The 21,344-nt window shown below is 39.2% G+C and overlaps 1 protein-coding gene across 50 annotated transcripts in view; it reads left to right on the top strand.

The window, feature by feature from the left end:
• ABI3BP (ABI family member 3 binding protein) overlaps positions 1 to 21,344 on the top strand; it is a 152,063-nt gene that overhangs the window by 17,760 nt on the left and 112,959 nt on the right. For all 50 annotated transcript variants that reach the window (XM_072023334.1, XM_072023325.1, XM_072023358.1 and 47 more), the window contains exons 2-3: positions 9,519 to 9,698; positions 20,419 to 20,487. In XM_072023334.1, coding sequence (XP_071879435.1) covers positions 9,572 to 9,698; positions 20,419 to 20,487 — 196 coding nt within the window. In that variant the 5' untranslated portion in view covers positions 9,519 to 9,571. The remainder of the gene's footprint in view (positions 1 to 9,518; positions 9,699 to 20,418; positions 20,488 to 21,344) is intronic.

The following is a 21,344-nucleotide window of genomic DNA, read 5'->3' as shown; positions in this document are numbered from 1 at the left end:
AGAAATTAAATGAGTGGAATTTCCTAAGAATGAAAAGAAAAATTAGGCAGTATCATGACAAGTCAGAGACAGGTTGTCAGGCCTCTGTCCAAGGAATTTTTCGCAAGTTTAACTCCTATTCCTATTTCCACCAGAGTAGCAGGCTTGGTTATTCTCAAACAACAGTTTTCTTGTTTGTTTTCAATTTTGTTTGCCATATGTTTTTAACAGATCTTGGGAAATGAATGGGCTGCAGAGTGAAAGCTAGAAATGGGGTTTGCATCACTGGAGCAGCATCCCAAATTTAAATCCAGACTCTTCTGAGCTTTGTACCTCAAAAATAAGGATAGTTACTAGATGTAGTTGAATAAAAATAATTTTAAACTAAAATGTGTAACGAGCCTTGTAAACAATATAGTGAAAAGGAACTTCAACAAAGTGCTTGAGTGGTCCAAAAAGAGATGAGAAAAATGGCATTTGTAAAAATGTATATTTAGATGGATAGACCTTGAAATTGCTGACAACTGTACCTTTATGTCTGCTTTGTCTTCACTGATCTTATAGTATTAGTGAGCTACAGTGAATTATCTCAGCTTTGAACTCTAGTCATCACTGGAGAGGAACTGGCAAAGCTTTTAAGAAGTGATATAGCTATGTGATATAAGTGCTGTCACGAGACAGGGTGGAAGGAGTACACTTCAAGAGGACAAATTTGCCACGCTTCCTTCTGCTTCTCGGAGAAGTGTCTCTTCAGTTTGTATCTGTGAAAAACAGCGTGATTCAGATTAGCATTAGGATAACAAAATATATATTCTAACCGAAGGAAAAAGTTGCAGTAATGACGAAAGACTGTTGTGAGAAAAGGCACTGAAAGGGATAGGGCTGACCCTGGGCCCTCACAGCGCATCTCGTCCTTTGGAAATCTTTGGCACTGACTGAATTACTGCCCTCGGTGACCAGAAGTATTCTGGAATAGGAAGTATTACTCCACTTCTCAGCGTCCCTCTCTGAATGTCAGTCCACATGGCGTGACAATTCTGTTACCTTTAATCACTTTGATAACTTACGTCTGGACACATCTAGAGTGTAATTATAAATTATCGTGTTACATTTTTGAGGAACGTCCTATACAGGGGAAAAAAAACCAAGTTTTTTTCTCTACTAGATATTTAAGGTACTTATCCTCCTTTTGTGGCAAGTTTCCATGATGCCAAAATTTCCCTGTGACAGGAAGTAATTTAGGGGGGAAATTACATTTTATGCTGTATTATTTGCTGTGCGCAGGCTGTTGAGAACATTGATCTGCCTAAAAATTTGCTATCTTTCAAATAAAAAGTATTTTTACAGGCATAGACAGGAAGAAACATATTTAAAACTTCCCAAAAGCATCTTTATTAGGAGTTAGGCAAGGAGTGAATTGAACATTTCAACAGATTATTCTTGTATCTCAAGACAACTGATGACAGAACATCCACCTGACAACTCCAGGCTGTTAAATGCAATTTCTGAAAACAAGCAGAAGGACCAAGCGTTTGTATTGTGATTGTACTGGCCGAAAAGACTTCTCTCATCATTGAGGAGCTACAAAATGCGGTATGGAGTATTACATTGGAATAAGCACTTTTTACTTTGAAGCTATCTTGCTACAGCCTGTTCTAGCTCACTTCCCAGAGAAAATTAAAATTCTGTATTTCCTGTTGGCTGACATAAGGTGGCTTCCTCTTCCACATTAAGATCTCCTTTGGAGAAACCCAGCTCCCCCTGTTTACCAGACATTGTGAGTTAAATAGAAGTTTTATCGCCTGCATCATTCTTGGGTGAACTCTTTTTTTTTTTCTTTTTTTTTTTTCCCTTTTAAATTATTGCAAGTTATAGGACAAGTTGTGCTTATATGACAAGACGCTATCGCATCTACTTTCTAGTGGGAGTTTGTACCTTCACAACTTAACAATGTGCCATTGATGACTAGTTTCTAGTTATCAATAAAATAACTATTAATAGAAAGGCTTAAAATAACAAGCTTTCTTTGTCTGATCTTTCAAATGTCATAGTCAAAAGAAGAAATACCTATCATTTCTGTATCAAACTGTGTCACTGAAAGTGAAAAGGTGGCGTTTCCAAATGGAATGATGGTTTCTGCTCCTCAGTTGCTGCCTCGAACCAGCTGAATGGCACTGAAATGAACAGAACCAGCAAGCTGGCGGAGAGAGAAACTGAGGCTGGGAGTGTTAGGACTTGGATGGGAATTGGACTGCTGGAGCTTTTTTGATTACTCATCCCTACAGATGTTCCAGTAGATCTGCATGTAACGGCCGTAGGTCCGTAGCTAAGGACAGCATTGCTTTTGTTCTGTTTTGTAAACTGTCTGAGCAGAAAGACCCTGTGAGTGTAGGGTGGAAGCTTAGCAGGTAGGCTACTTTTGCAGAGATATGTGCTTGGAAAAGTAGAAGTGCTGTATTTTGACAGCCTCTTTTTCTGAAGTAATGCTTGGCTTGTATATGTAGTGTTCACATAATAACCTTTTTGAAAAGCTCATTTCATTGGGGAATTTCAGTTGCAAACAGCAAAACCATGTATAATGCTTTCAGCTTACCCACTTGTGATAAGATGTGCTTTCTTACCCCTTTTAAGGGTGCGGTCTGTATGGCACCTACATGTATTTTCGTCACTCAGAGGATTTATTCATGTGGGTTCTGCCACTAGGAGCACTGGTATTTTATGTAACCTGTGAGGAGAAAGACAATCTAACATGGATGATCACAGCTACCTGACTGGAGGATACAAAGAAGACCAAGAGAGACTTTCCACAGAAGTGCGCAGCAATATGAGAAGAGGCAATGGGCACAAGCAAGAACATGGGAAATTCCAGTTAGATATTGGGAATATATTTTTTAAACCCCAAGGAAGATACATACTGGAACAGGTTGCCCAGAGATGATATGGAAACTGTGTCTTTAGAGGTATTCAAGCCTCAGCTGGACGTGGCCCTGAGCAGCCCAATCTGATGGGCATTGAGGAAGGGGAGCAGAAATCCCTTCCACTCGAAATTATTCCCTGGTTTGTGGTTGTGGCCTAGGAGTGTTTCTTGTTTATTCTACTGCATAGAAACAGAACTATTTTTAAATGTTTCCCATTTGAAGCTATATTTGGGTTTGAGCCAAACAACCAATATTTCTCCATGTTTGGGAGCCAAAGTGAAAACAAAAATATAAAATAGCAAAACTTGCAGTGTTAGATTATTGAATTAGATTGAATCTTGGCTGGTGGTACTTATGGCACCAGATTTGGAAAACGAAAGCGCTGCTGTGAGCAATTTCGAAGTTGTAAGTGAGGTGGTGGTCACAAATAGATGGTGCTAATGTATTTTCTTAAGGTATGCTTCATTTGTCTAGCGCTCTGGGAGGCAGCGCTGGGTCTTTCATTCATGCCCTCTAAAATCTTTGAAATGGTGAAAACTAAACAGTTTCAATGTAAGGCAAAAGGAATTCTGATGACGAAGCCAAATTAGCTGTAATGAAGTACAGCTGTATTCACCCTTTTGTAGGGCAGAGTTCATGGCTTTTTGCTCATTGGATTAAAATGAAAATCAGGATTGTGTATGTTCGCAAGTGGCCACATACACTTGAAGCACACCACGAAAATCCTAAAGTAAGTGGGAGCGGAGCATCTTCTCCCAGCACTGTTTTTGCTAGTCCAGCAGGTGAACAGATAGCTCAAAACGTAAGTTGCCAAGATAAATGTATTTCAAAACAAACAAACAAAAACAAAAGGTTAATACATTTCATTTTTTGTTTCATTCTTGAAGTTCATTGCTGTATCTGCACTTAGGCTTAGGTCTGAAAGTGTCAGTTACCAATTAATGAATTATCAGCCAGCTGTTGATCTGTCTGCTTAAGCAGGCGAGAGAAATAGAATGCACTTCAGCTGAAGATGCTTTCTTTTACAGGGCCAAGCTATAATTTTGGTTTTGGGCAGAAATAGAAAAGAGCCAGTTAATTCAAATTCCAGTCACCTCATCACCCCATTTCTCTCACGTTCCTTGAAACAGATGAAAATCAAATAAGCCAGCTTTGTGCTAGCTGCCTGCCTGTTGTTACCAACAGTATTGCAAGGATGTGGCGGGGCACTGGACACAGATTTTCAAAGGCTAAAGCCTTCTGTGTAACCGAAACAAAATTGTTTCGTTTGTGCTTTTGGGAAGCAAGCTCTCAGATGGTTTTATTTGCTTTTATAGGTTGCAAATACCACTGTCACCATCACTGAATTACTAAACAAGGGTTGTTCTAATGCAACGTGCCCAGTGAAGCAGTTCTGTATTTATCTCATTACTTCTTTACGGTTACTAAATAGCAATGGAATTATATAAGTGTATTTGTAGTAATTCTAGGAATTGTGTGTTTTGCCTTTTCAGACTGCTTTCCAACTATGATCTCTTAGCAGGATGTTAGAACTGAGAAGTCAAATAGTCAAAAGGGCTTTGACTGAACTTTTGCTATGGAAGTGGAAATAGAAAATTGGTGTACTCTGTCTTGTAGCAAAATATGAGCCATCAGGTAGAGCTAGCTGGTAAGCTTAAGAGGTGGTTGGTAGCAGTGCCTCTGAATTCTCCCTTCTCCTCCTGTGTTGCACCATGAATAATTAAAGAGATGAGAAAAAGGAAATACTCCAGATAATCACCAGTGAATCCAAAGCTCATACAAAATATTCAGCTGGATATTTGTTATATGCTATGTTCAGTAGCTGCTTTTGCATTTTAAAGATGTGAATTTCAGTTAGGTCATTTATAGCTATTTTTTTCTAAAGTTTCAGTGTTCATTTGCTCTTGGCTCCTGTTGCCTATTCATGACTGCTTTTTTTTTTTTTTTTCTTTTTTTTTTTCCTCTTTTCTTTCCTTCCAACTAGTCAAACTATTGGTGCTCCCAACTGGATTCTTCAGGCCATTTTATAGCCATTTTCTTCTTTAAAAAGAGTTACCAGGGGTTGGTTCCATTACAATGTAGCTGATTTCATCGGGCTGCCTTTAACAGTCGTTCCCCTTGCAGGCGAAGCATCCTTTCCCTGGAGTGATCTCTAACTGCAAGAGGTCTGATGCAGTTAACGTGTGTTTAGTTCAGACGTGTGCTGCGCTGCTTGTCATACTGGTTTTGGCCATCGATCGACTTTTGTTGAAGAAAATACTTGCAGACCAGTGTGGAATTTCTGCTGGCAAGCTAGGAGGGAAAGATTGTATTTCAGAGGTAGCTATGGATCCCAGAATCTTCCATTTAGTGATGGCCTGAAGGTGAAAGAATCACTCCACAAATGCAAATACTTAAGAGCAGAGTTTCAATAACGCATGCCAAAAACTGACACGAGTGAGTATGAGTTAGGAAAATTCAACCTTGCCTTGCTCTGTGCCTGAAAGCGTTCTTTTCTTTTTGTAAGATGCTTTTAAAGTTTTTTTTGCACTGGAATTTGAGGGACTCTAGTTTATCACTCTACTCTTTCACTGAGAAGACGGGATGGTGGTGGTGGTGGTGTCCTAAAATCATGACATGGCAAGGGTATTTTCTCAAAATCAAATACATTTGCAAGTTCCTGTGACTTCCTTTGACTATTCCATCATGCTTAATGAATGTTCATCTGTGTGGTGGCCAAGACGGAGATGCTATTACTCAGAACAGGAATGCCTGCTCTCTCTGGGACTTGTTTAAAGTACTGTGGGATCAACACAAATGAAACCTGTTTTGCTAATGTGCTTCCAAGAGCCGTCCCCGCTCACCAGGCTGATTGCTGTAAAGTCCCTTACGTCTGTGCTGTGTGGGGCTGGCTCTCTCTGGAATAGTCCAGGAGTGTTCCTGCAGCAAGTAGCCTTGAGCTGTGTGCAGACCTCTTGTCTCCACATGGATTCCTGGTGACCACACGGGTCTGCCTCATAGACCTTCTGGAAATGATCTGGAGGGCTGAGCTGTTGGCAGGCCCAAGGGCTGCCTGGCTTCCTAGAGGGCCAACCTGATGACTGAATAGCTTGCTGACCATCTCTGGGGAGAGAGGCCATTCCTTACCAGGAGTCTGTGCCAAGCATGGTAGAGCATTGGTGGCTCTGCCGAGACAGACAGTGCTTTCTGTGCCTGCTCGCTGCCCTCTGTCCCTGTCATTGTTTGGGTTTGGGCTCCTTCTCTGTAGCCTTCTGCTCCTGGGCACCCAAGTGCTACATTTCCTAGCAAACTGTCAGTGATTTCAGTCACGAACCTTTAGTGCTTCAGTGGCCCTAGTGGTAGAAGAGAGTATGGGGTTCGGTGGAGTGGACTTTCCTGTCAGGACAACCTGAGAGCTGGTCGCAACCCTGCTGACTGCACCTCACCTGAGAGAACATGACTGCTGCCCATCAGCTCATGTAATGTGAGCTCAGGGATCAACAGATTACTGTTACATTATCTCCTGTTTATAGCTGGCTTTGGCCTTGGTTGCAGCACTTCAGTCCGTGCACGTCAGGAACAGGCCCACCTCACCTCTGGTGGTCACTGCTGGAGCTGTCATGGCTCATCCCTGAGTTCTGGTGGTGCCACAACATGTGGAGCTCATGGAGGGAGTGCAGTGCCCTCATACGAAGTGAACTGTGTTGCTGCTCTAGCACAGTTACCTTCCATTAAATAGGTGCAGCTAAATAATGAGGAAAGCCATTGGTTTGCCTTGCCCTGTGCTGCTCTTTGGGTCAGGCAGCAAGGGGAGAAGTGGGTCGTTGCAGAGATCCCTCTGCGAGGGGAACTTGTGCTGTGTGGAGGGAAGGAAGTGGTTATCAGGAGCTCACAGAGGGGGCAAGAGATGGTTTTCCTCTGGGGCATATGTTAAGGAGAGTATGGAGCTTAGACCATAACTAGCTCTCCAAGGAGAGGGAAAGAAAGTTTCCCAAAATACAGTGAAGACTCTGTGGTGTTTGTTATAATACCGAAAATCAGTGAAAGGATCCTGTGCTTAATAGTGAACCAGAAGGAAAGGACTTCCCCTGTCGAGACAGGGTGCACAGGACAAGAATTTTAGATAAAATCTATTAATTTTAAATAAGACTCCTATTTTCCTTTTCTATTCTGCCTTCTCAATTTTTAAAAGTTCATTATTTCTGTTTACGTTGCACTAGAACTGGCTTTGAGCTTAAAAGTTGGGTTGGTTGTTTTGATGTGCTAGGTATAAAGAAAAGGTCTTAAGGTTCCTGCCTTGGAGATGTTGCTCATGGGATCCCATTAGACTTTGTGTTGTTAGAAACTTCACTCAAAATTTTTAGGTTGAAATAAAGCTCCCATGTCACTATAATTGACAATTTACGAATAAGGCACAGTATCTAACTGGGTCAAAACTAGCTGAATTCTATCTTGAATTAGAATTAGCTCTTCAAATTAGCATAAAATATAACTGTGAGGCATTTATGTATAAATGATGGTGAAAAAAACATCATGTGAAATTATTGTATATTTAAAATGAAAATAGATCTTTGTTTTAGTCTGTTTTTGGGTCTGATTAAAAGTTTTAATACAGAAATCTTATTGTTATATTTGAATCAAATACTGTAAGCCTTACTTTTTTCTTAGACATGAATATTTAAAGGAGACCATCTTTCATTTATGCTTTGTTCTCCAAAGTTAGGTATTGTAATTCAGAGTTCAGCAGATTAATAATGTTTAACAAACGTAATTTGCTGTCAGTTGGAGACAGTAATCCTAGACTTGGGTCTAGACTTTACCAAGCACCTTTATGGAGCGTATTAAGAGGGCTTGGAAGCCTGTTGGGATTTCTGCCTGGTTTCTGCTGTGTGCAGCCTTGCTGATGCTGAAAGTTGCACACGCTGGGAGTCTCCCGGAGTGAGAACAGAAGAAGTTCGGATCTCGCCCAGGTGAGGAAGCAGCCGTGGCCCTTCCCCCAGGCCGGTGTCATGCTGCTGGAACCGGCAGGGCGCTGAGGTTTCTTCAGCTCCTGCAGTCTTCCAGAATCTGGCAGAGTTGCCTTTGGAAAATTGGGATGGCTTCCTGGCGGAGTGCTTTTACTTGATCAGTCTTCAGATAAAGAAAAGGTCTAATCGGAGGCACATGTTTTCCATCAGTTTTACTTGTGTGCTCCTTTGTCTAAAGGAAAGGGGCATGAAGTGTTTGGCTTCGGTTTTTTCAATCAGTGTGCAGACAACTGCAGGTGCTCATCACTACTACTAAATCATCTTTAGAGAATGGGGACTGTGGCCTCTCAGCATCTCCTGTCATCTTATTTTCTTCAGAAAAAGGGCTGCAGTGTGATTGCAAAGAATCAATATATGCTTGTCTAAAGAAAATTTGAACGTCACTGTACAATTACCCCAAAGGAGTAAGGAGAAAGGGAAAGGAGAAAGAGGAGGGAGGAAAGGGAGGGGGGAGAGAGGAAGAGAAGGAAAAGAGACAGAAAGAAAAGGAATTTGTTTATTGCTCTATTGCTCTACCCTGTTATTTAACGACATGTCTCTCATTGGTTTTCTTTAGGTTTTAGAAGGAAAAGGTGAAAGGGTTTTTTGAAATTGTTTTTTTGTTTGTTTGTTTTCTCCCTGGAAAAGTATTTTCAACCTTCATGGTTGCAGGCAATGCCTGAAAACCTGTCTGGTGTAAAAAAATATATTTCAAGGAAAAATAGTAACCCTAAATGTTCTACTGGATTCTACTGGAGAAGAATCATTAGTTTTTTGTTTGTTTTAGTTTGTTGTGTGTTGTTTTGTTCCTTTTTATTTTTTCTTGAGCACTGTCAGTCAACAGTTCTCAAAATTTGATAAACCTAAAAGTGACAAGGGAATAATAAAGTTTTAAGTACTAGGGAAGAAAAAGCCAATCCTACCTCACCCAAGAAAAAAGAGGAAGAAACACTTTTGTGCAGTCTATAAAGTTGGTTATTCTGTTGTGAATTCATTCTATGTTGTTACAAGTTAAAGTTTTGTTACTTTCTCCCCTGGAAAGCATAAAATTCAACATTGAAAAAGAAAAACTTCTTGGTAATTTTGCATTGAGTTTTTCTGTTAGTCTAGGTGTCCTGGTGTAATTCCAACTGGAAAATTACATGTCCTGATGAACACAGCAGAAAATAAATAAATCATAACTGTAACATTTTTATTTGGACATAGTTACTATTCATCCTCTAATTCTGTAATATGGCTAACTTCATGTTAAAACATCATTTTAAATTTCTTCTTAACTAAGAAAAAAATCTCCTGATCGGCAATTTTGTCACCAGTGGGTCTTATAATACTGCTATAACTCCTGTATTTAAAGGAAAAGATACTTGCATTTTTTCATTTACTTCATGTACTCTTCTACTACTGCAATCGTAGATGTGATAGTTAATACTAAACTAATGAGGGGAAGAAATGGACATATTGGAAAACAATTTTACACGATAGTTGATATACACTCTGTTGCCTTGAGACTCTACCTTGCAACTCTTAATTGCAATTAACAAATTGAACTGTCCTACATGTTGTCATATTCCTTTACTGAATACATAGTTACACAATAATACATTTTGATCTTCTCTTATTTTTACTCTTTTCCTAGTGAAAAGACAGAGCCTGAAAGTTCAGATCAATGCAACAGATGACACCGTTTGCATGAAGTATCTTCGACCAAGTCAAAACAGCAAACTTGAAGGTTTTGTCCTGGGTTATGGAAGCAGCTTCTTCTCTAATCAGTACATTCCTTTACCTTCAGAAGGAAACACCTACATAACTGAACTTGGTAAGGCTTTGTATGCAATTGGCTTTGCATGCTGCTGTTGTCATGGTTTAGGAACATAGCGATGAGATCAAGAACCTTTGGGTTTCTTAATTTTTGTTTTTCTTGGGGTGCTGCTCAGGGTTTTTTGTGTTTAAGTTTGTTTTGGGAAGAATTTCAGATAACAGTGGAATTAGGAGATCCTTCAAGGAGAACAAACAGCTCTTGTTGTTTGGAACAGCTTGCTATTGATATTTGTTTTAAGGATTTTCACTTATGGGAGTTTTTCATCCTAAGAGATTGTACTGTATTAACCATATTACAGATCATATGGGATAATTTGTCTGAAGTTGCAGCGTAAGCAGTATACAAGGGAGATGTGTGTGTTTTTAACTCAGAACAAGAAGCAATGAAACAGTTCTGAGAACTGTGTGCTTAATTCTCTTTGCTGGGAATGTTTATGATATGATGTGTTTTTTTATGAAATGATGCATTATTTTATAGGGGCATATTCCAATTCTGCATGTTACAGAATAACCTATACCTTCTGTGGCAGAAGCTACAGAAGATTTCACAAGTACTTGTATGGAGGAGATTGAACTGCATGTTATATCCCCTTGCCTGTTATAGGGAAGGAGAAGTAAATTAGGCAGTCCCTTTAACTCTGGGTTGTGTCAGTATGGGCAAAATAGCAAGACAAGAGAACTGGATCAGCTAGAATTGTCTTGTAAATTATTAAAACATTGATTTATCAGGATATGATATCTTAAGAAATCTGTTAAATTTCTGAGGATTTTCTTATTGTTTTTCTTTTCTTGTTTCACTTTTCTTGTCTGAAATGAATCCTGGTTCTTGTATTACCCTCATCATTGTAATGTCAGTGATCTTAGTGTAAATCTGCACAAGCACAGAAGTAACAGTTGCCTTGTTTTTAATGTGGCGAAGAAGTGTAGACAGTTCTGGGTGTCTGCTCCAGGCTGAAAACTATAGAATAAAAAAGAATAAATAAGGTGATAGACACAAAGTAATTAAGACACTAGAGACCTTCATAAGATCTCTCTGGCAAAGGCTGACTTGTTCCTTTCCATGAGTTTGTACTCCTGGGATCTCTCCGTACTTCTATCACCAATCCAGTGTTTGAGTTCAGAGCCATCACTTAAACTTTATTTTGAATCAGTTCAGTGGCAAGGATATGCACAATTCCACAGAGAATCCAGTATAAGTAATATCTACGTAGCTATATTGCAGGAGTAGTGGGGATTCATATTTTTCAGGTGCTCTGAGATCCTTGGAAAGAGGAAAAAGCCCTGAACGTAGTGTAATGTGTAGATTGTGTGCACTTCTCACCATTTAATAGCAGCTTTAATACCTAATGCTTTGTGAAACCATGTGAAAACAAAGCTGAACATCACCTGAAGCGTAGGTGATCATGGTTTTCTGTAACTCTCGTGCTAATATGTAATGACTGGAACTGTAGACACCTTTCTTTAGTTCTGCAATCAGAGTGGCCAGCTGCATGCATATTCATTAAAGCTTACAGTTAAGCTATCAAAATCCTGAAGTGACAAACGCTGAAGATGAGAAACCCTTTTACACGTATCTCCTGTAATGAAATTAAATGTTTTCTGTAATGTGTCTAGACAGAGAAAGACACAAGTGTTGGGGAATGCTCTCCTTTTAATTATTTTAAAGGAGAGTAACTTCAAAATTTTAGCTCGCTCATGCTAAAACAAGTTGTCAATGAGTTTCCTAGTGACAGTGAATGATAATGAATTCTGGATGTCCAATACTACAAATGCAATATGCAACATAATGTTGATATAATTTATAATTAAATACTAGCATTTTCAACTTGAAGAAAATGTCATCATTGAAAGCACAGGACCTAAAAGAAGCTAACAGCAATGTGTATGTACTTCAACTCAAATATATATTTAAGGCAATTAACAATACCTATACTGGAACTATTGCTTTTAGTTAAGAGATTTAGGGTTACATTAGTTGCTTAGTGTATTTGTTCATTGGAGTTTGGAAGCAGAGAGCATAACATTTCCCATTGCATTAATGTTAAACACCACTGTTCTCTTTAAAGAGCAGTGTTGATTACACTTTCTGTGTGTGTACATCAGCTAAAGAAAGAAGCATTAGGTGTGCTTTTGGCTCTGTTTTAGAGTGACATGCCTCAGAGGAGAAAAGACAGTGGTGACTGCTAATACCCCCTACAATTTTAGGGACCAGGTGCTGGCTTAAGCTGGAGCTACTGCAGGATGGTTCATAGTTTTCGCAACAGGGGATTGGTTTTATTCTGGTACCCAGTGAACTCAGCTCAGACTCTGATTTATGTAGATGTTGGAAAATAAAAGGTATTGTAGAGGGGTAATATAAATACTCTCAAGATATTTTCCAAAGGTACAAGTACCCCTTGACCATATTGCTAAGAGTCTTAGGCTACTTTTGTGCTTCTAATAGGTGACGAAATTGGCCTAGTATTCTATGTTCATTCTAAGCAAACTTTTTGTTGTTGTTTCTTTTTAATTTCACTCCAGAAATACCGTCTATTCCACATTCTGGATATTCTGGTGATTCTGGTGGCACCGTGCACTTTGCGAATGGTCTTTGGTGTTTTCCGTCTTTTTTTCCCCACAATAAAACCAACTAGGAATATAGGAAAGTATTCATGTTCACCCTGATAAATGCCCTCTCAGTCCTCTCTCACTTCAGCTTATCCCATAGAAAGGTTGCAGCTTTTACTGAACAGGATGGAAGGAATGAATCCCAAATGTGAAGAAACATTGTGGACTGTTTAGACCGAGACTAGTACAATTTAAGGCTTCCTTTTCTCCTGTTAGTTTTAGTAGTTATGGAAAGAGGGGACCTTTCCCAATTGATCTAAGGACATTAAAACTGGTCACAACTTGAAACTGGCTTAGCTGCTGAAATGGAAAGATTAGAACTGGGTATTTAAAGGCATCTGGTAGTTAGTAAAAGGTATGTTTTCCCAGTGGTTTAGGGATGATTGCTTTAGAATACAGTTTCCTGAGAGAGTGAATAGATCCAGGACAATGGAATTGCTCTGTCTAGACAGAAGTTAGACAGAAGTGGATCTTGACCTGATAGTATTGAAATTGTCAATTCATTTGAAAACAGATTGTCATTCACGTGAAAATGGTACAGACATGCAGGCAACTCTATAGTCTGCTCAAATATATATATATATATATATTTATATATATATATATATATATATATATATATATAATTTCATTAATGGAGTAATTAGGCTAATATAAGAAAACATACAGACTTCTCATACAATTCCTGATTCCCTAAAATGCATAATTCCCGTAAAATGTCCTTTTTCCTTGCTAGCAACCATGATAAGTATATGCAGCAGAATGAAGTGTCTTGCAGACATTCCCTTGAGCTAGCTCTGAATGCCTGGCTTTGTTTATGGAGCAGCAAGACCAATATTCTGTTTGGGATAGTTGTCCCTGCTTTGGAATTGGAGTATGGGGTAGGAAGCAACAACGAACTTGATTTTTAATAGGTGACACAGTATACACAGCAATATATTTTTATATAAGGCCCACGCCTTCAATGTTTCCTACCCTGTCACTGTTGAATACAAATGAAATATAGTCAGATCTTCTGCTGGCTTATACATCTCTTATGCCCCTTTTAACAGTAAACTTGAAGTCGGCAGATTTGAATAATTTATTAAATCACATGTGTCTGTGCCTGTATTTTAGAAGAAATAAGTGAGAATATGACCTTTCCTAGGATGTATAACCAGTAAAGATGTGTATGTTTGTAGAAAGTGTGACATCCACCTACGCTTCATCCACCAAAGTATTCAGCATCGCCCTGCATCAATTCTTCTCTTAAAATAGTTTTGTTTTTTTTTCCTTTTCTTTTACAACTAAAATAATAACTGAGCCAGCAATTGTGTAACAACATCCTTGAAACAGGAGCTGCCTGCAGAGGGCATGTAAAAGAGAGAAGAGTTGTGCTGGATTTTCTGAACATGTAATGAGCTCATGCTGGCAATCAACTCTTGAGCAACTTCGTGCATTGCCGGACAGCTGGATTTGAACCAGAGTGAAGGGTAAATGGCAGTGATGAGGCAGCTTTAAAATTTGGTACAAAGAAGTATCAGGATACAAGATGTCTTTTATTTGGTGCTGGATGTACTTCATGAGCGTATACAATAGTAAGCAACATTATTTTTGGTCAAGGAAAACTGTTCAGACAGTGTCAAAGGATATTGAAATGTAAATTCATCTAGACTAGTAAATAAGGTGAATAGACCATCCCAAAGTTCTGAGCTTGATTTAAACTTTCACCTAAATCTTTTCAGTCTGCACGACTCGAAAAGAAAGAATATTTCCTTGAGAAATTTGTGCTAGTTTTATCTAACTTGGTTAGGAAGATTGCAAAGTCAGCCTCCTTGAATGTGTTATCACTGCTGCAGAAACCCCAAAAATTGGGTGGAGACCAATTGGGAGGAAAATTTTGTAAGAATGGACAGCAATTAGCTAACATGCTGACTAAAATGAATTCCTAAAACTGACTGAGAGCTTTGCCATACTTTGTTTGGCCTTTCCTTTACTTGAGCCAAGCTGTGCAGCGAAGAGGAGAATGTGCTGGCAATTCTGCTTTATAATAACTGTAATAAGTTGTGGGTGAAATTTGCATACAAATAGGGAAGAATTCTAATATCATACAGCATCATCATGTTTTAAGTGTAATTCAGAGATGTGTGCTAGAGCAGTGCTTGGCTAAAAGATCACGCCGTGCGGTTTCTTATACCCAATAATGGTCGCACAAATGCAGGTGTATTAACCATGTGCCTTTTGAGATGCCAAATAATGTACACATTAATTCAGAAGGAGATGAGCACCTGGACAAACATACTGACTTGTTTTCTTGAATGTCAGTATATTAATTCTAATGATTCAATATTTTATGTTAAAATTTATTCTAAGTTTGTAAGTCAAATCATGCTTACGTTGTTTTGTTTTCAGCTGCATTTCTATGTTGGCAGAACCTTGAAATGAATTCACAGAGTATGCTTGAAATCATCCATGCTTGAACATAAGCAGAATTTGCTAGTGCTTTGCAACGCATGTTAGCTGCCTGCTGCCACTGCTTTCAAAGCATAGCTCACAGCATATGGAATTAAGTGATACTCTGTATTAGTTTGATGTTTTTGTGGCTGCATTTTTGTTACATTCCTCAAGGCTGGTGTTCTCCTGAGGCTACTCAGGTGGGTAAAACAAGGTTTTTTGTTTTGACAGGTTTATATATAGCATTAGTATCACAAAATCTTGGTCTTTTTATAAGCTTTTTTTTTTTTTTTCTTTTATAATGTTGCCAAAGTAGTGATTTACTTTTGTGCAGTTTGGCAGTCTTTGAATTGTTTCTCCTGGGGTGAATTGTAGACATACCTGTGCGTACACGTAGTGTGTGTGTGTCTTTCAGGCTGTCTGGATGAAAAAAATACTGAGTCATTGAAGGAGTTCAGAGAAGTGTTTCATCGAATTGGTGATGGTTCACTGAGCTGTAATAGCTGTGGTGTTTAGAAGCTAAAAAAAGATGGGTGAATGCCTCTCTTCTTTTATTTTTTTATTTATTTTTTGAGAGGTGGGAGAAAAATATGTAAGAATATGTACCAAACGCATATGCATGATAGTGGTTTTTGATACATACATAGACACCAAACCTAGTTCTTTACAAGTACTAGGCTTCCCTCCTGCTTCAGAAGCCATTTGGTTAGGTGTACATGCCTGCCTGAGTGCAGTGCTTTGCTCCAAACTGGCACTGCGTTATTCATTTGCAAGTATTGACACCTGAAAGGGCAGTGCTGATGACATTTTGAAGCCACCCAACTGAACTGTCAAAAAAAGCAAAGCAAGCCAACAACAACAAAACACTTGCTTGGGGAATTAAGACACTAAGAATCAGGCATGGATTTATTGAATAGCAGTCATCTGGTACTTAAGGTCATTTTCCTGTTAAAGACTTAAGCCTGTCTGTTTGGACTTCACATCTGCAGCTTCAAGAGGTTTAAACAGAACCAGTTGTGTGCCACCTGAGAGGAGAGGTTAGCCATGGCATTTGCCAGCCCAACCTTAATAGCTGGGGGGTAGGCAGCAACTGGTTCAAACAAACAGGTTTGTTATTTTCATCTTAGGGTACCAGCTCTTCAAGAAGGCCTTAAGCTGCAATGAACCTAAGATTTTTCCATCAAATTTGTGAACGTGTTTCAAACTGAACTTGTTGAAGTTTCCATGGTTCTGTAGAGATCTCTCATTTCAGAGATTCTCGATCCTTACAAGATCATGCATGTACTTGCAATATACTGTGTGTGTATATATATATACACATATATGTGTATTTTAAAGAGTGATTCTGTGAGAGCTCAAAATGACACTCAAAATTAATTCCATTGTAGTTGAGCTTGCTCAGCCCTTTGTGAAAATCGTAACAGTCTCCCAAATGGCCATGATTGCACAGCAGAAAACTTGGTTTAAAGCACAAGGGAAAATAAATAAATAAATATTAATTTTTTAATATTATTCTTTAATATACATTTATAAATATATATTTTTTGTCACTTATTTCTGGTTTCAGGCCTGAGTACAAAAAATGTCCAGATGTTTGTACGGATCCCAGAAGAACTGTATGTCTCTATAAATATTAATCAATTCACTTTGTTGTAAGTGAAGGGATAGTTGCACTTCTAGTTGCACTCTTTCTTTTTTAACTCACTTTTTTGTCCACACAGCTTTGAGCAGTTGTTTTCAGTGCTCATCTCGGTTATATTTATTTTGGGAACAAAAGAAACCCATTTAAAATAATAGACAATTAAAGTACTTATATAGTGTGGGTGTCAAGTGACTTACATGCATAGAATAAGTCAAATTAAGTTAGTTTTTACCAGTCTGGTACAGCCTTTTATGTAGTGCTGCAAGTCGTTTGTTTATTCAGTACTGATTTTCTTTCCCCCCTTACAGAAATTTGGATGTAAGAGAATTCTCAGTGGTTCTGTTTAGTTGGTAGACTCCGGGTGTTGGAACACTGGGCTGTGAAGGAAATTAACTCTCTCATCTGCAGATACAGATTTGGCTACGTGTATCTAAACTAGTACACGACTTTTACACAGAGAAACCTCTGTTCTAAAAACTGTAGCTAAAGTATCTTTGATCTGTATGGGCCAAATTCTGCCCATACTCATCTCTCTGCAAGCTCCTATGACTTCTTTTCCAGTGTTGCAGTTGGGTAATAATAGAGCTTGGTTTTAAGTTACAAGGGTGGAAAGCTCCAACCTCTGATATCAACAGTGAAGGAAAATCTCCTTTCTGAATTCTCCAAACTAAAACCGCTGTCTTAGCATTGTGTTAATCAAAGCATTTATTATTTTAAGCTGCAGGGTGAGGTTATCTGTCTTTCGCTGCCAGAAACATGAACGTATCTGAACTTGTGGCCTCTTACCATGTGTGCCTTTGTCATCCAAACTGCGTCAGATGTCTCTCAAATGTGTCAGAGTTTGTGTAAACCTTGGTTTGCTTAATTTCATTATTTCCTATGAAGACTGGTATTTCCACACAATTTCCAAGCTCTTTCACAATTGACACCCAGCTAGCAGTGATTCTGCATCTCTTTGAATGGCTGCAGTGCTTGAAAAGAAATATAGGCCATTCTGGTAAGACTGAATCTGAATCCAAAGATGGAAATTCTCATCTCTGGAATGGCTCTGTGTTTTTTTGGCTATGCAGTATGATCTCTCTTTTTTTTTTTTTTTTTTTTTTTGAAAAGAAGCAGTCCAACCTTTTATGGGAAGTGGCGGAAAAAAAAATTAAACTGGAGTAAAAACGGAGAGAGGTTTTTTCATTTAGACTTAAGAAATATTTTGCAAAAGTTCTTTCTTCCTGTGAGAAAATGCATTTACTTAAATGTAAATGTTGAAAAGTATGGAAGGTACAATTTGTTTCTGAGATGAACTTCACGACCAAGAAAATGGTTGAACTATTGCTCTCCTGTTGCATGCAACATAATTTCTATTGTACTAGCATGCAGAACATCCAGTCAAACTCAGAGCCCTCTGTATTTTTTTATACAAACATGAGTCCCTTTCTCTTAGATGTTAGTGATAACTTTACATTCATTGAGAGTACTCAAAACTGTGAAAGCATTGAACAGTCAAATCTTACGATGAGTCTCTGGAAAAGGTCTGTAAAACTATTTATAAAGCAAGTAAGTGACTGATGTGGATGCTGTATTGAGCATGTCAGACTTTATTTCCTGCAACCAAACAGTTGTGCAGATCTTGAATAATTTAATGTTAATCTATAGGGGTATATGCTGTGATAAATGGCCAGCACACTTTATTTCTTCTTTTTACAAATGTCAACTCTTTACTGAGACACTGTTTACAGTAGGTGTACAGTCTGAAACAATACATAAAAGAAAGGTTATAGGAAGAAACATGTCAATAAAGGTTCTAAAGTTGATGCAGAATGTGTTAATGAAGGTTATTGTGTTGTAATTATCTGTTTTTATTTTGTTTTGCATCTTTTTAACGTAATCATTGTTTATATTAAAAGTAGAATTCAGTATTTTTTTTCTTCTTTAATTTCAAAAGTATATAGGATATGTTGTAGATGTTAAGACAACTCTGTATTATGGTAGTGCTCTTGTAACTACTAGGGACATCTTGCAAGTCTATTCAAACTGCCTTTTATAAAAATGCACGCACTAAACCAACCAACTCCATGTGCAATATCAGGCTAATGTGTCTGACAGTAGAAGCAGTGAAGAATTATTATGTATGCAAAGAGAACAGGCACTATTTTAACATCATAAGCAAATATGCTACTAGTTAACAATGGAGAGTGTTTTGTCGTGGATTGCTTTGTAACTAAGCACTTGTAGAAAAGCTGCTTGACAATACCTGACCCAGCAGCCTCACATGTTGAGAGTCCTCCTCACGTGGCAGCATCAGCAGCCACTACAGGGATCAGCTCTTGGGTTGTGCTCTGGCTATGCCTTTATAGAAGAGATGGGAGCAGTAAACTAGAACCTTTCCCCCTCCAGTCATTGCTTTCACTTAGTCTGCAAGTATATCAAAGAGGTAAGATTTGGTACCCTAATAAAATGTCTCAGTTCCACTAGAACAATTTAAAAGTGTTATATGGATATTATTATACCATTCAGTAGGTCAGCAAAATTTCCTCTGGTGTGCTTCATCTCTACTGTTCACGTGCTGGTGTCATGGTTCCGCTCGAGTGGGTAGCCAAGCTCCACCACAGCCGCTCTCTCACTCCTCTCCTCAAAGAGGAACGGGGAGAAAATAAGATGAAAAGGGTTCAAAGTTTGAGATACAGACAAGCAGATCACGCAGTAATTATTCTAACAGGCAAAACAGACTTGGCATAGGGAGATTGTAAGATTTATTGCTTATTACTAACAAGCTAAAGAAGTGAGAAACAGAGGAAAGAAACCAAAAGCACCTTCCCCCCCCATCCACCCTCTTCCACCTCCTCCTCCCAAGCGGCACAGGGGAACGGGGGAATGGGGGTTATGGTCAGTCTACAGCGCTTCTTCTCTGCCGCTCCTTCTCGGTCACTCTCATCCCCTGTGCTGTGGGGTCCCACCCACGGGATACAGTCCTTGATGAACTGATCCGGCGTGGGCTTCCCACAGGCAGCAGCTCTTCCAGAACTGCTCCAGATATGGGTCTGTACCCATGGGTCTGTACCACGGGGTCCATCCCTCAGGAGAAAACTGCTCCAACCTGGGTCCTCCATGGGCAGCAGCTCCTGCCAGGTCACCTGCTCCTGCGTGGGCTCCTCTCCACGGGCTACAGGTCCGGCCTGGGGCCTGCTCCAGCAGGGGTTTCCACAGGCGGCAGCCTCCGTCGGTGCAGGGCCACCTGCTCCACCGTGGTCTCCTCCACGGGCTGCAGCGTGGAACCCTGCTCCACCGTGGTACTCCATGGGCTGCAGGGGGACATCCTGCTTCACCATGGTCCTCACCACAGGCCGCAGGGGACTTCTGCTCTGGCGCCTGGAGCACCTCTCCCCCTCCTTCTGCACTGACCTTGGTGCCTGCAAGGCTGTTCCTCACTCCTCTCACTCTCCAAGCTGCTGTGTGGCGCAGCATTTTTTCCCCTGTCTTGAATATGCTCTCACAGAGGCGCAAAACAACATCGCTTATTGGCTCTGCTCTGGTCAGCAGTGGGGCCCTTACCAAACATAGGGCAGCTTCTAGATCTTTCTCACAGACACCGCCCCTGCCCCCTGCTACCAAAACCTTGCAACGTAAACCCACTACACCTGGACCTCGTAAGAGAGGAAAGACTGTTAGTAGCCTAATGATGGCAGCTGTCTAAGCAACTCTCTCTTTTTTCCTCTTCATCTGAGCTTTTCTTCTCCTTTGCTTTCTAAATAATGTTTTGGTTGAAGTGTTACATGTATGTCCTGGCAAGTTCACCTATTTGTTATGTCTCAGTCAAAAAGAATGGTAAAATCTTTACTGCAAGGATATGTTATTCTTTCTAGTGGTTAGAACACTTCTGCATGATTGGTGAATAAACCTTGGAACAAACATGCCTAAAGACCACAAAGACTGGATAATGTGTCAATCCTTTACTGAATATTACGTTTTTGTTATGAAGTATAGGTTAATCCCTTTCTTAAATAAACAGCAACACCGTACTCATTATTTGTTTCTTCATTTACAGATGCAGAGCCCCGGTATTTGGTTTCAGTAAGACCAGCACGTGTTTCAAATAACAAGAAATCTTGCTCAGGTATTTTACTGCATCTCTTTCTTCAAGTAGTTTAAGGAGGACAATATCTTGCTTTTACTGGTTTTCTTTGAAAAGGGATTTGTAACTGTAGGTGTCTGACTGGGATGCATGAACTCCATATGAAGGTGAAATGTAGGACAGTGTTTCCTAGTCAGCAGTTAGTCATGTATGTGGCATTCACATGAAGATTGCTCAAAATCTAAGGATAGTTCTTGTAAAAAGTTCTTATAAATGAGAATTGAAATTCAGAATATTAATTTCTGATGTTTAAAGAGATCTGTAAATGCACACAAAAAATAAAAGCTTTGAAATACAATGGTTTGGTGGATTTAAGTTATTCTTCCTAAACTGCCAGTTAAGGATTCCTTTATCCACGGTTATGGTAATGCTCTTTTTTTCTAATTATAAATGGCGGCCTGTGTGTATGTAAATCAGCACTCCTACAGTGCTTGCTGATACAAAGCAGATAAGGAAAAAGGAATGCTTCTAGCTTAAAATATACGTAACACAGCAGAAATCTGAACTTGCTTCTTGTCTGTTTCAAAGACTTTCTACATGACATTGATCATGCCATTAATATTGTTAAGTTTTAGTTCCTTACATTGGTACAAGGATGTCTCTCAAGATCACTGTCCTGTTGCAAATAATAAGTTGTTAGTATATATGTATGTGTTTAGACTTAGAAATCTTTATAAGAAGTTCATTCAAGTTCCTGGTTGGAATTATTTTCTGCTCACTCACAGCCAAACGTAGAACTGAATACTGGGAAACATTTTGAAAAGTGATTCACCTTTCAGACCCACCATGTTTATATATGGGTGTGTTTGTATATTTAAACACATGAATATATTTAAACA

The sequence above is a fragment of the Anas platyrhynchos genome, chromosome 1, assembly GCF_047663525.1.
Source record: "Anas platyrhynchos isolate ZD024472 breed Pekin duck chromosome 1, IASCAAS_PekinDuck_T2T, whole genome shotgun sequence".
Lineage (NCBI taxonomy): Eukaryota > Metazoa > Chordata > Aves > Anseriformes > Anatidae > Anas > Anas platyrhynchos.
The sequence above is the reverse complement of the archived record's forward strand: the minus strand, read 5'-3'. Positions and strand labels throughout refer to the sequence as shown.